Below are 13,344 nucleotides of genomic sequence, written 5' to 3'. Positions count from 1 at the left end.
AAATTGGCAAAAGAAAAAAAATCTACAATATATCTTAATCGAAAAAGTTAACTTATTGCACACTAACTGTTTTATACAACCATTTTCTGATAATAATCTATTTAATTGAAAGTTTTTTCTTGCAAAACAGTTTGGAGTACATGCAACATGGTTTTTTATAATATTTCTTCTTCTGTCACCTTAGTAATATCTTTCTACCTGCTCGAGTTTCTACGGTTCTATCAAAGCCACGAGCATAGCCACCACGAACACCTCCAATTTCAATTGACTTGCCCCGTTCGAGGCGCCTCCAATCTGGCCATTCATGACTTCCTTTCGTTTGGTTTATCTGCGCGGGAAGCGTCGTGGCTTCGCTGCGCCCCTGAAACATGCCAAAAGGCGAAAATCGGAGTGGGGGGGCTAATGGCTAATGGAGGGGGCCTAGAAACCCCAAGCCAAGCGACGAGGCGTCGTCACACACTCACCCAGATAGGCGGCCTGCCAAAATGCAACGTATTACAGTTATTTCAATCAAAGTGCTCGGGCTACTCGTCTTGGCCAAACGCAAGATTGTTGCCAATTTATTGTGGCTATGGCTGTGTTTGTGTTTGGCCGACACTCGCACAGTGTGTGTGTGTGTGTTGGGTGTTGCGCAATCGCGAAGCGGTAACGGTAAAACGTGCGAATTACTGCGACGCTGCCAGGTGAGAAACTTGAATCAGTGAAAGTGGCCGAAAGAGAGGCTTTAACGGTGGCTTTTGCCTCGTGTACCATGCGGCGTATGAGCAATCTGTTCACACGTCGTCTGTTAGGCAAAAAAGCACGAATAATACGAAAAATGCACAAAGACCAGAAGCACTTTGATTGAATTTACTGTGTTTTGATTACGTTTCAGCCCAGCCACGCCTCCTTTGTTGCGTTTTTTTTGTTGGTTTCCAGGCAGCGTGCTCTGCATATTTGAGGCAATTTTATTTGGGTTTCGATGTCTGTGGTCGTTCGTGTTTCAGCCGCTTTATGGCATGAGTCTATAATTTGATAGAGCCAACACGATACGTATGATTATCGGTTTCGCTTCCTTATTTCTGCTAATTAACTGCTTCGGCTGCTGCTTTCTTTCGAACTGAAATTGGGCTAATGGGTTGAGTGGAAAAACTGTGTATGTGGCAAATTGTGTCGCTGTCTGCGGATTTTCACTTTCGCCGCCCGAGTCTCGGGCAATTAAACTATTGCAAAATATTCCGCCACTCGTTTGTCTTTCATAATTTTCTTTACATTTCGTAATCGCAAAGAAAGCGGCCCGCCGTTAGGGGAAATCGCTTTTAAACTGTTTCTTTGAAAAATATGGGAAAATTAATTTGCACAATTGGAAAGATATTCAAAAAGTGGAAAGCCTTCGCCGTTCTGTGAACGGTAGTTAGATCAGATACTTTTGGGACACTTACAACTGTTAAAGAAGTATAGTACGATTTTTGTAGAATTTGTTTGATATTTACGAGTAACGCAAACAAATAAATCATATTTCGAACATAAAACAGTAGCTCAAATATGTTAAATTGATTTTGTAAGAGAACAAACAAAAAACAGACCCTAGATAAGTTTTTGGAGATATTCATTTTGATTTAGAGATACAAAATATTAATTAATGCTATTATATAAGAGTAAGCAGAGCATAGTTTATGTCCAATTCGCTCAGCAACAAATGGTTCGTGCTAGCAACCCGGAAATCCAAAGCCTATCACATTTTCCCACAAATAATTAATTTCACACAAAAAAGAGCGGTAGAGTAGTATAAAACAAATACACAGAAAGCTGTAAAAAGGCATTAAAAAGGGAATAAAAAAAAAGCAATGCAAATGAGCGCAAATACGGAATGAATGCAATGCATACAAAGCCGCAGCAGCAAAAGCAACAAAAAGGCAGCAAAAGCAACTAAAAAGCAGCAGAGCAAACACACAGAGACAGCGCAACAATCGAAAGTGTTACACTTTCTGCACTTCACCAGCAACAACAACAACAGCGAAACTTCCCCAACAACAATGGCAACAAACCATAAAAGAAGAGTGCGATGTACATATAGTTTATAAATCGATGTAATACGACGAGGCACTCAGGCGCAACAGCAACAAAAGCAACAACTCGAACACAAGCAACAACAGCAATAACAACACCATGAAAAACACCAACAAACAAGCCGTCACAGTTGCGCCATCGTTGCGCATGCGCAGCGTATGACTAAAAGTACAGAGAGCGGAAGCGAGATGGCTAGAGAGTGAGAGAGAGATGGCGAAAGACAGGTGAAAGGGGCGGACAGTTGTTGTTGTTGCATGTACGTGTCAGTCGGCGGCTCAAAAAGAAGAAAAATGCACAAAGTTGCATAATTTGGCAACGCATATTTATAACACTTAATCATTTTCAAATGGCATCGATTTTATTGTTATTTGTATGATAATGCAGGCGATCTAAAACTTTCGCGTGGAATTAATTAATTTTCATAAATATTCCGCAATATCGTCACAGCATCGTCTCCGATTTAATTCTTCCCCCAGAAGTTGAATCGATTTGCGCTTGCGTATTTTAAACTGGTTTCTTCGCTTGCTTTTTTTTTGGGGATAGTTTATTGGGAGCTCGAGACTCGTTTTTCCAGCACTCTCACTTTCATTTCGATTGTCGAGGGGCGGCGAGGGGGAAATTGAGCTTTCGGGCAGTTGAGACGGATGTGTCTGGGAATCGAAATTTTAATTGGATTAATGGATACGTTGATAAGCTTAAAAAAGTTGGAAAATTTTATAGGATGAATAATGTTTACTTCAAAATCAGAAGCTAGTGTAACTTAAGAAATAAACTATAAAAATCATTTCCACTTTCTGGTTGAAACTATAAGCCCAGTGTTTTATAATCACTTAATGCCACCAAATCTTATTCATTAAATTAATGCTGTTAAGTGTCATCAAGCTGCATACTTCCTTCCACTTGATCACCACTTCCTTGTCGACTTGCACTTGATCAAAATCACAGTCACTAAAACCGCCGAGCAACCGAAATTAACGCTGTTTCATGCTAAAGCCCGAAAAAAAACGAAACAAAAAGTGAAAGTTTAGTTCCCGAAAAAAGAAACAAAAATTTATACATATCTGAAAAACCCACCAACCGACCGACCATGGTCCACTAAAAATTGTGGCCAACCATTAACACAACAAAGACCACAGAGGCAACAATTTACAGAAAAATAATATGCCCAGTAATAAGCATAATATTGTTATTAGGTCCATAAAAAACGTTGACCAAAAAAGAGAACTGGAAGTGTGTGATCGCGTTTCACCAGAGAAACAATAAATTTGTTGTCGTAGGCCCAAAAACGGAGAACTCTCTCTCTCCATCTCTCTCCCTTTCTAATGAAAGTGAAATACACACTAAAATGGCACGAAAATTATGCAAATTATTTTAATTGCCAAAAATGAGAAATTTCGTTGGTCGAGCCAACCAAAAATGGTAAAATGAAATAAAATAAAAGGTGCGAGGGCTCCCAGAGAGATGACACAGAAAAAAAATCGCTGACCCACTTAAAAAATGGCAAGAGAAACTGAAACCGAAACCGAAACTGAAACAGAAACTGAAACAGAAACTGAAACAAGAGAAGATTAAGTTGAATTCCTGTTTTTGGGTTCGCTTCTAAAAATAAACCGAAAGACAAGATTCCTGCTGTTCAGCACACAAATCAACAATGTTGATGACAGTGAAAGTAAACCGAAAAAAGATATAAATTCGGTTCGAAGACAATAAAATAAAAGTAAAAGTACCTTTTGCAAGGAATCGAATTTACATCCTACTTGTTGTTCATCGCAAATTAAAATTATAACGAAATATGCTACATCACATTTGCACGCGCTTTTTTGTTATTTGTTGTGCCATTAGTTTTGTGTCTTTCATGTATTTGTTTTTGCTGCTTTTAATTGTTTTTTCTTTTGTTAAAGAATCAATATTGTATTTCTTTTCTACTATCTTTCTTTTCCGTTTCTTCTGTTTTACAGGCAGGAAATCTCCATTTTTGGGTTTCATTTGCAAATCAAACGGTAATTTGGTTTTTGTCTTTTGTTGTTTATAGTTTGTTTAATCTTTATAATACTTTTGTATCTTGGACATTTTGGTTTTGTTTTTTTTTATTTGTGTTTGTTTAATTGCCATGCGAAAGTTTGTTCCTACTGTTTTTTGAATGCGTTTTGTGGGCTTATTGTGCATAATATTTGATTGAGTATTTTTATTGTTTATCGGAGCACGATTAACGATTGATCTGTTTTTCTCTTGGGTTTCAATTTAAAAGTAAAAAGTTTTGCCTACGTTTTGCAAAATAAAAAAAGTTATGATAAGTTTTCACATTTATTGTAAAGTCTTAATTGCTTAAGAAAGCTGGTGAAAATTACATTATGTTAATATCAAATCATTAAGCTTTATTATTAACTGATAAATATATATTTTTTTAGCTTCCTACGAAAATTCGTAGATGGAATGTTAGTTTTTAAAGCTCTATAAACATAGCTCATAAATAATTTATTTCACCAATTATATTTACTTTAATGATTGGTTTTTACCTTATGTTAACAATTTCGCATTTACCCAACGCGTTTTGTGTTCATCAATTACCGCTTTACATTATTTTAATTGTTTTCGATTTGTAAAAAACTATTGTAAGACATAATTAAATTATCTAAAATGCATTTACAAATCACTGGTTTCGTGCATAAATCTTTTCCGAAAAATTGGATAGCACAAAACAACAGATTCCAATTAAAGAGGAAAAGATGCTCATAAATACGTTACCCATACGCCCCGTGGGCCAATGCATTTGGCTTGATTTGCAAGTCCCCATTTTCACCAAAACAGCCGATATTACTTCACAGACACTTGAGCATTTCACTTACGCTTTGGTGAGCACATCGAAAAAGAAAAGATATTACTTCATGGCACAGACCAGAAATGTGTGTGTTTGGCGCCGAAGAAGTCGAGGAAAGAAAGAGGCAAGCCAAGCCGCAAAATGGCATAAAATTTCGCAATAGTCCGTAATGCAAAAAGCGGCAGTAGCAACAACTGTAAAATCCAGAAAAAATAAGGAAAAAAATCAAGAAAAAAGCATTGGCAAATGAAAGTGAGAGTGAATAAGAAAGCGGAAACTATTGCGAGCCGAAGAAACCAAAGACGGCAACTGGTTTCTTTTACTGTCTGTGGCCAGCAAACGGGTTTCGTGAAAGAAATCACAGCAAAGAAGCGCGGAGCGAAGAAAGATCATGCTCAGCTGCGCATGCGCAGCTTCGAAAAAAATCACTCACTCAACTTCGCTACAATAGGGCTAAGAGCTTTTAACCATCGTTGAGTGTTTTAAGTTTATTTAACATTTTTTCTCTCTCAGCTGGAAGCGATAAAAATCAGTTTGAAAGCTGTGTAGTAAAAATTTCACTTTCGCTTTTCGTATGCTGTCTGTCCGCTGCTTCCTCTTGCCATTGTTTGCTTTGTGTCTGTGTGTGTGTGTGTGTGTGTGTGAGTGATTTGTTTGTTTGTTGGTTTTGTGTCTTTGCTTCGTTTTGTTTGGCTGTAACCCGTTTTTATGGCCAAAAGCTGCATGCGGAAATTCGCGGAAATTGTTACAGCTATACGTGTAGTTCCCATGCTATTCCCAAAGAATTCGAATGTTTTATATAATAGAGAAATATAGAGTAGTTGACCCACTTCCAAGTATGGGGATAAGATATCAAGCCCTTAACTTGCCTATCTAATCAGCTATGGCCCTGACTAATTGTCCACCATTCTGTTGCAGGCAAATCCACATCGAATAGCAAAGAAATCATCTGCCCAGATGACAAATACAAGGAGGAGGGCGACATCTGGAATGTTGAGGCGCAAACAGCGTTTCTCGGCCCAAATCTGTGGGACAAGACCCTGCCCTATGATGCCGACCTCAAGGTAACACAAGTTAGTATCATATCTATCATCGCTGCGTAGTGGCTGCGTCTTTTTATACAATGTTCCAAAGGTCAAAATTACACACAAAGCTCAAAATTTTACACGACAAGGCTGATTTCACTAGCTTATTAGAAAGTATTTTAATAGTTATGTGAATTATACTATTGAATTCACTTTTTGAGTCAAAAACTAATGCACTTAGTGGAAACAGCCTAAAAACACACAAACCACAAGTACAGTCATGACAAAACACACGGTGAAACAGTTAACTTGAATGTTATCGATTGCTTACTTAGTGCGAGAATTGTATTCTCATCATCAGAGCTCAGATCGTGTGACTAACCTCAAGGAAATATCTGCTCCTCACATTGGTGTCCAGTTGCTCATTGCCTATTTCGCATTCAACCTTTTAGTATGCCGACCTAGACGAGTTCCTGTCGGAGAACAACATACCTGATGGCCTGCCCGGCACGCATCTGGGCCACTCCAGTGGTCTGGGCCACCGGTCTGATTCCCTGGGCCACGCAGCGGGTCTGTCTCTGGGTCTTGGCCACATAACCACAAAGCGAGAGCGGTCGCCCTCGCCATCCGACTGCATCAGTCCGGACACGCTAAATCCGCCATCGCCGGCCGAGTCAAGTGAGTATAGCTAGCTATAGCGCTGTAGATACATCGATAAAAAGTCAATTGAGATCGTAAAACAAACCATTATCACATGTAATGTCTATTGAGATCGACAGTCAAAGTTTCGAGCTGTCGAGAACAATCGATTTCCGAAATCGAGATCGAAATAATCGGTAAATTTAATATGTTACTTTTGTAAAGCTGAAGTACTTGTAATTATAAATACAAATATACGTTTGTAATATGTTTGTAATATACGTTTGATACAACTTAAAGCTACTTTAATCACAATCATTTTAAAGTATCGAAGTAGATGATAACATTTCGTTATCAAATCACTATCAGGTGCTTTATCAAATCAATAATGCAGTTTTTATGAACACAAGTATACGATCTAAACTATATTGACTTTTGTAAATTAAATTATTTCAACACAAATGGAATGGACATTGCTTCTAACTTAAATTATAACTGAATTATATAAATTAATTTAAGTTACCCACAAATGTCTTATCAAATGCTAAATGTTAAAGAGACACCAACCGAAGGCCCGCAAGGCTTTCACTCAATGATTCCCATTCCAATTTGTGCAAATCCTTAAATTTCAATTCAATTCGAATTTCATTTAATTCTCAATGAGTTACCATCAATTTGTTGGATTTTCGTATGGCGGTTTTTGATTTTACGATGTCAATTTAGCACGAAACAGTCTGTGAGCCATTGTTAACATTTAGTATTTGATATTCCAGCATTTTCGTTCGCCTCCTCGGGCCGTGACTTTGATCCGCGAACCAGAGCCTTCTCCGACGAGGAGCTCAAGCCGCAGCCGATGATCAAAAAGTCACGCAAGCAATTCGTTCCAGATGAGCTCAAGGACGACAAGTACTGGGCACGTCGCCGGAAGAACAACATTGCCGCCAAGCGATCCCGCGATGCCCGGCGCCAGAAGGAGAACCAGATTGCGATGCGGGCACGCTACTTGGAGAAGGAAGTGAGTCCTCTGCCCAAAGACCCCCAAATTAATCCCTATATCAAACTAATCCAAATTTATTTCGCGCAGAATGCAACATTACATCAGGAGGTGGAGCAGTTGAAACAGGAGAACATGGACTTGCGTGCACGTCTATCGAAATTCCAAGATGTGTAATGATAAATACAATTTTGTGACTTGGCCTGAGGACACCACAACAATTAAATAATAATAGCTATTGATAAAATAACAATAATCATAACTATGATAAAACTACTAATAATGTTTAGTACAGCAGACATGAAACCTACACTATAAAGTACATATTGTATCTAAATATGTATATGCAAAAATATAATTAGTAAGCAAACACACACCCACACATACACAAGAAACCCCTCACGGCGTCGTGCTCCGCTTTAATATTTATTTTATGCTAAAAACTAAAAGCAAATTAACTAAACACCGAGGAGGAGAAACCGACCGAATGGAAACTAAAAACATTTTTTAGAGTAGCCAAAAAAGAAAGTCTCACGAGAGCAGAGAATTGAAAAGCTCTGCAGCCGAAGCTTTTTGCCTTTAAAGTAGCATACTTCCGAGCGCAATGGGAATCCTAAAAAACACAGACGTAGAATTGTTATCTTTTAAATTGTTTAATAGTTGTCTAGCCTAGTTTTACGCAAAAAAACTTCTCTTCTTCGACTTCTTTTGCTATTGTTTTCCCCCTTTTACTTTAGTTTTTATTATTCTTTGTAATTAGTTGTTCGATTAAGTTTTTCTTAAGCTAATAGTGAACGGAAATGCACATGCACACAACAAATCATATTGTAAATAATTTCGTTGCCTTTTTTCAAATTAACTCGAGAGAGGAATTACCATAAAATGCAAAAGAAAACATGTATAAAAAATTGCAAAATGAAAACCCACAAAAAAAAGAGAAAATTAAAGGAACGCTAAGAGAAAACCATTTAGAGATGAGCAAAGAACTTCCCTCCTCAGTTGCCGGGCACATGGCAGCTGTTTAGTTTAAGTGAGCTATGATTTTTATAAAAACCTAATGAAAAAAATATCAGAAAACCCCAAAAAAATTAAAAACATACGGACAGAGACAGACGGTGGACAGACAGAAATGAAAAACTAGAAGTGAAATAGTTTTCGTTGTTGATTTCTTGATACTAAAATAACCAACCCAAAACTAACCCAGACATAGTCAGCTGGTTAAAGCGAGAGAACTAGTTTTCTTACTTCCTACTAAGAACTACATACACACAGACCATCCACGAAAAACCCCTTCATACCATGCTATCACTCTACAAATTTTCACATTTTTCCTTTTAGTTGTAAACATTTTATTCGTTTAACTTTTATTACAAGAAAAACTATTTCTTTTGGTGTGATTTGCAAGATCTTAAACAAACAATTTAAAAACAAAACATTTTTACATAATACCATACAATTATGTTACTTTAAACAACAACTATTTTCGTTAGTTAAGTTTATTAATTATTATTATTTGTTATACATTTGAGTTACATTTACCTGCATACAATTATATAGAAATTTAAGAAAATATATGAAACCGGAAAAAAACTTACCGACCGAGAGCAAAATTTATATTTTATATTCAGCAAACAATATGGAAGCTATAAACAGATAAATAAGTCCATTAAGCACTCCTTCTAAACAAATTTCAATAAGTTTTATTTATTCTATGGAAAAATGTGCAAAACCAACAAAAAACTGAAAGAAGAACCACAAAAGTAAAGATCGATAAAGGAGAATGAGCGTAACGAAAAAGTGAGAAAGCAAAAAACGATTTGTGTGTAATAATAAAAGTCTAAGCGTTGCTTTTAACTATTGAAAACTCGTTTATTTTCTATCTATCCACCCACAACACCCCCCACAGATGCCCCATCCCCTCGCCACATAGCTCATTGTAGTAAATATATAATGAAAACCATACATGGATCTCAAGACAGAGTTAAAGAAATAAACCTAAAGCCGTAACCGAAATCGAAACTAACCCTAACGATAGACGCAATAACTACAAAGATTATATAGTAATCAGTAATATAGCAATATAGATATTTAGCCAACCCCTGTTTTTTTATGTTTATCAAAACGAATCCCAAAAAAATCTAAAATCTAACCCTGAAGCCTTTTGCACTGCTATGAGACCACCTAGAGAAAACAACCACAAAATAACGTTTAAAATGAATAAAGAATCCCACAATTAACCTAATGAAAAAAAAAACATATGAAAAAAGTTGGGTGTCATTTTGCAAAATGAAATTTTTTGAGCTTCGGTTGTTGAATGAATTCACACAAGTATATACGATAAACTTAACACTTATGGATAACTCAAATAGCGGACTATACGACTAAGCAGATTCAAGCAATTGCTACATACATATTTGTACAACAAACCAGAAGTAAAACAAAAATCATGTTATATTTATATAAAAATATTTATACCTAAGTAATATAAATTGCGCGTAGAGGTGAAAACATATTAAGGCGATATTTTGCTTATTTCATTTGCCTGGCCATCAATTGAACGAGCAGTAGACCTCCCCTCACACAACTTTGGTTAAGCGTAGTTTTGTATATTTTTAACAACTATTGTTTTCCGTAGTTTGTAGATGAATTTTTGTAGACAATTTTTTGGTTTATGTAGAGAATTGTTGAATAAAAACGAAAACAGAATAAAAACTCTTAACTGAACTAAGATATTTGAAAATTAGTTTGGCTGACACACAAATATACACACCACACACACACTCACGCATCCAAAAAGGGGAGGATGCGAATTCTATAGTCTACTTTCGGGCGCGGATTTCGCCAGTCCAAAAGAAAGCAAACTTTTCAAGGGCAAATAGTATTTGTTGAAGGTTTAGGCAACAAGTTTGTGTAGACGTTTTCATTTAAATATTTTCTCTTGAGTTTGAGTAAAAAGAAAACCCAGATTTTCGAATAAGAATGTTCCGTAACAAAATGTAGACTTTGTAGCAACAACAAAAGACGATAAAACTGAAAAGTATGAAACGTTTAATTATAAAAATTGAAAAACTAACGAAATTATGTTAAATATACAATAAGCATTAATATATATTTATTATATACAACAAGAATTAGTTAAATGAATTACGCATGCTGCAAGGAAAAACAAACAAACAAGCGAATAACTTTTGTAGATAAATTCGTAGTTGATGATTTTTATATCTATCTTATACAGATATTAGTTGTATGCATATAGTACACTCAACTACATAGCAAACGGGCAAGGGAAGGAGATCGTTAGGCAGGGTTAAAAATAGTAACTAAAGACACAAATTGTTGCAGTGCAAAGCAGAAAACAAACAAAAACGAGAAATTAGCAAAGCGATAACTTAAGTAAGTAAGTAACGGGCAAGAGCTGAGTGTTTTTAGTGAGTAAGAGTTTAAAAAAATGGGAGCGTAGCGGAAACGGAAGTGGCGGCGCGAATCGAATGGCAATGCGAAACATATTAAATGCTAATATATACATAATATTATACACATATACATAACTTATATACATATATATACATAAAAATATATTCTTACATATTATTAAAGACGAAAATGTTGTTGAATTTTAAAATCAATAAAAAGCCCCCGAAAAAATCCACAAATAAAAATATTTAAATGTAGTAAGATAAAAAAAGATGAAACAAAAAAAACAAAAATTGTTAGTTGTTGCAAAAAATCAAGCTAAATTAATTAAATAAAACCAAAAACTAAAAAAGACCTTAAAGCGTTTTAGAGCCTTTACTTATATTTTGAGAATTTTGCAAAATGAAACGAAATGCAAATAATTTTATATGTGAAAAGCGTAAAAAGCTGAAGGTAAATTCATAAATAACACAAGGCTACCATAGCTTAAGTTGAGGCGTAAACGAAAGCTAGATCAAAGCATAACTTAAAGCCTAAGAAAAGGCCAGAAAACTTTATTTGGTACTCAAAACACTTAGTAAAAGATCAGCTTAGGCATTAGAGCAATGCTAAAAGAAATCCACAAGAAACTCAGCCTAATTGTTGTTGGCAGCATGCAAAACACAAAATGAATACGAATGAAAACCAAATTTAAGCTAAAACGTAAAGATGAAAGCCTAAGCAAGGACACTAACATGTACCTAGATATATATACAAAACCAAAATAAATCTAAAAAAAAAAAACAAAAGAGAAAACCTAAAGAAACTCCAACAGAAGTGCTCGAGATGCTGCAGATATTAGCTATAATTTACTACCTAAAGTCAAGTCATTTGTTAATTATTTTACACTCAACTTAATTCATATTAAGTTCCACAACATTCTGTATAAGTTTTTGTAGATTTTGTTAACCGAATGAGAAAAGTTATGTTTCTGTTATGGTCTTTGATTTCGTAATAGAAACTGAATTTAATTAGTAGGAACTTCAAGAGATAAGAAGTGAGATTAAGGCAAGGCGAATAAATATTGTTTTACGAAAACTGCAAGAAAGAACAAACAATAAAGGTTTAGATACAAATTTTGAAACGATAAATGCAAAAAAAAAATCATAAAAACTGTTTAATTTTTCTGTGGATTTTATGGTATACCATTAGGCGAGATTTTTCCTCTCAACGAATAGCCAACTTTGGGGCAGCAATGCCAAAACAGAGTGGTTGGCCTTCAAAGCAGCTGGAATACAGAGTTTTGAGGAACTGGAGGTCAAGTTGATTGCATAATTGGTGAGTGGAGAGAGGATCTGAAAATGGTAACTGGATATGAGATAAGCTGTTAAACTGTTGGGTGCAGTTGACATGTCGCTGAATAAATGCCGGAAACATAAGAACCTATAAAAATGACGAACTTCAAGTTCGGATAAAATGCGCATTCTACACTAAAACAATATATACCATTCAACATTTTGTCTGTCGAAAAACTTCCATGGATTCCAATCATAAGACCAATTTTCACTTCCACTTGTCAACAAACGAAACTCGCCCGACTTCAATTAACATTCACTAAAACAACGAAAAAAAGAAATGGTTTGTTTGTCAGCTTCACACACCTATTTCAAATTCAGCTGAACCAAAGCCCAAATCGGTGATATACACTATTATGCAAAAAACATAATAAAGCAAAAAAAAAAAAAAACTGAAACTAATTTCCTCATATATTGCTTACAAAATAAACATTTCAAACATGAAACTCGCAGCTAATTTCCGTTGATGAACAACAAAAGCAACGCCAACTATTTGAGAAATGGGCGCTGTATAACCGGTACACATTCAAAATTTAATTATATAATTGTACATGGTATTAAAATACATGGTACTACTAAAGTAACGTTATTTGCTAAAAAATTAAAGATCATTTAGAATCTCAATTCAAAAATTTGAAAATAATTATCAAAATAAAATTTGTTAATTTTAACATGTTTTAATCTGTAAACTCTCAAGCTCATTTTTTTTGAATGCAGGCTTAAACCAGACCCAGACCCGAGGCGTAGCAATTCGATTACTTCCCTATGGGGAAATGTTGAAATAAATGCGAGCAATGCTCAAACACAAACGGACTCCACTCGCCCGCCCCGCATATTTTTATACTGGCCAAGACTTACGAAAGCGAAAAATGAGTTAACAACAACGGCCACTCAAAATGTTAATGGAAACGCAGCAGCAGCAGCAGCATGAAAACTGGTAGTATGCAGGCAACCGCTAACAGACAACGTTGAACTTGAGCTTGAAATACAAGCCAAGCGGAGCCAAAAGAGAAAGACGGGAAGTGGAGGGGGAGGGAAAGAGAGACGCGGTTGGTATAAGCCAAGTTTGTC

At 35.7% G+C, this 13,344-nt stretch overlaps 1 protein-coding gene across 15 annotated transcripts in view; it reads left to right on the top strand.

The window, feature by feature from the left end:
- Positions 1 to 9,389, top strand: part of LOC117140261 (hepatic leukemia factor) — a 52,258-nt gene extending 42,869 nt beyond the window's left edge. For 5 of the 15 annotated variants that reach the window (XM_033303078.1, XM_033303074.1, XM_033303075.1 and 2 more), the window contains 5 exons: positions 4,008 to 4,049; positions 5,786 to 5,940; positions 6,345 to 6,570; positions 7,305 to 7,546; positions 7,616 to 9,389. In XM_033303078.1, coding sequence (XP_033158969.1) covers positions 4,008 to 4,049; positions 5,786 to 5,940; positions 6,345 to 6,570; positions 7,305 to 7,546; positions 7,616 to 7,702 — 752 coding nt within the window. In that variant the 3' untranslated portion in view covers positions 7,703 to 9,389. The remainder of the gene's footprint in view (positions 1 to 4,007; positions 4,050 to 5,785; positions 5,941 to 6,344; positions 6,571 to 7,304; positions 7,547 to 7,615) is intronic. The other 10 variants (XM_033303079.1, XM_033303077.1, XM_033303068.1 and 7 more) reach the window with 4 other exon arrangements.
- Positions 9,390 to 13,344: the final 3,955 nt, after the last annotated feature.

This window comes from Drosophila mauritiana, chromosome 3L (genome assembly GCF_004382145.1).
Source record: "Drosophila mauritiana strain mau12 chromosome 3L, ASM438214v1, whole genome shotgun sequence".
NCBI classification, from domain to species: Eukaryota; Metazoa; Arthropoda; class Insecta; order Diptera; family Drosophilidae; genus Drosophila; species Drosophila mauritiana.
The sequence above is the reverse complement of the archived record's forward strand: the minus strand, read 5'-3'. Positions and strand labels throughout refer to the sequence as shown.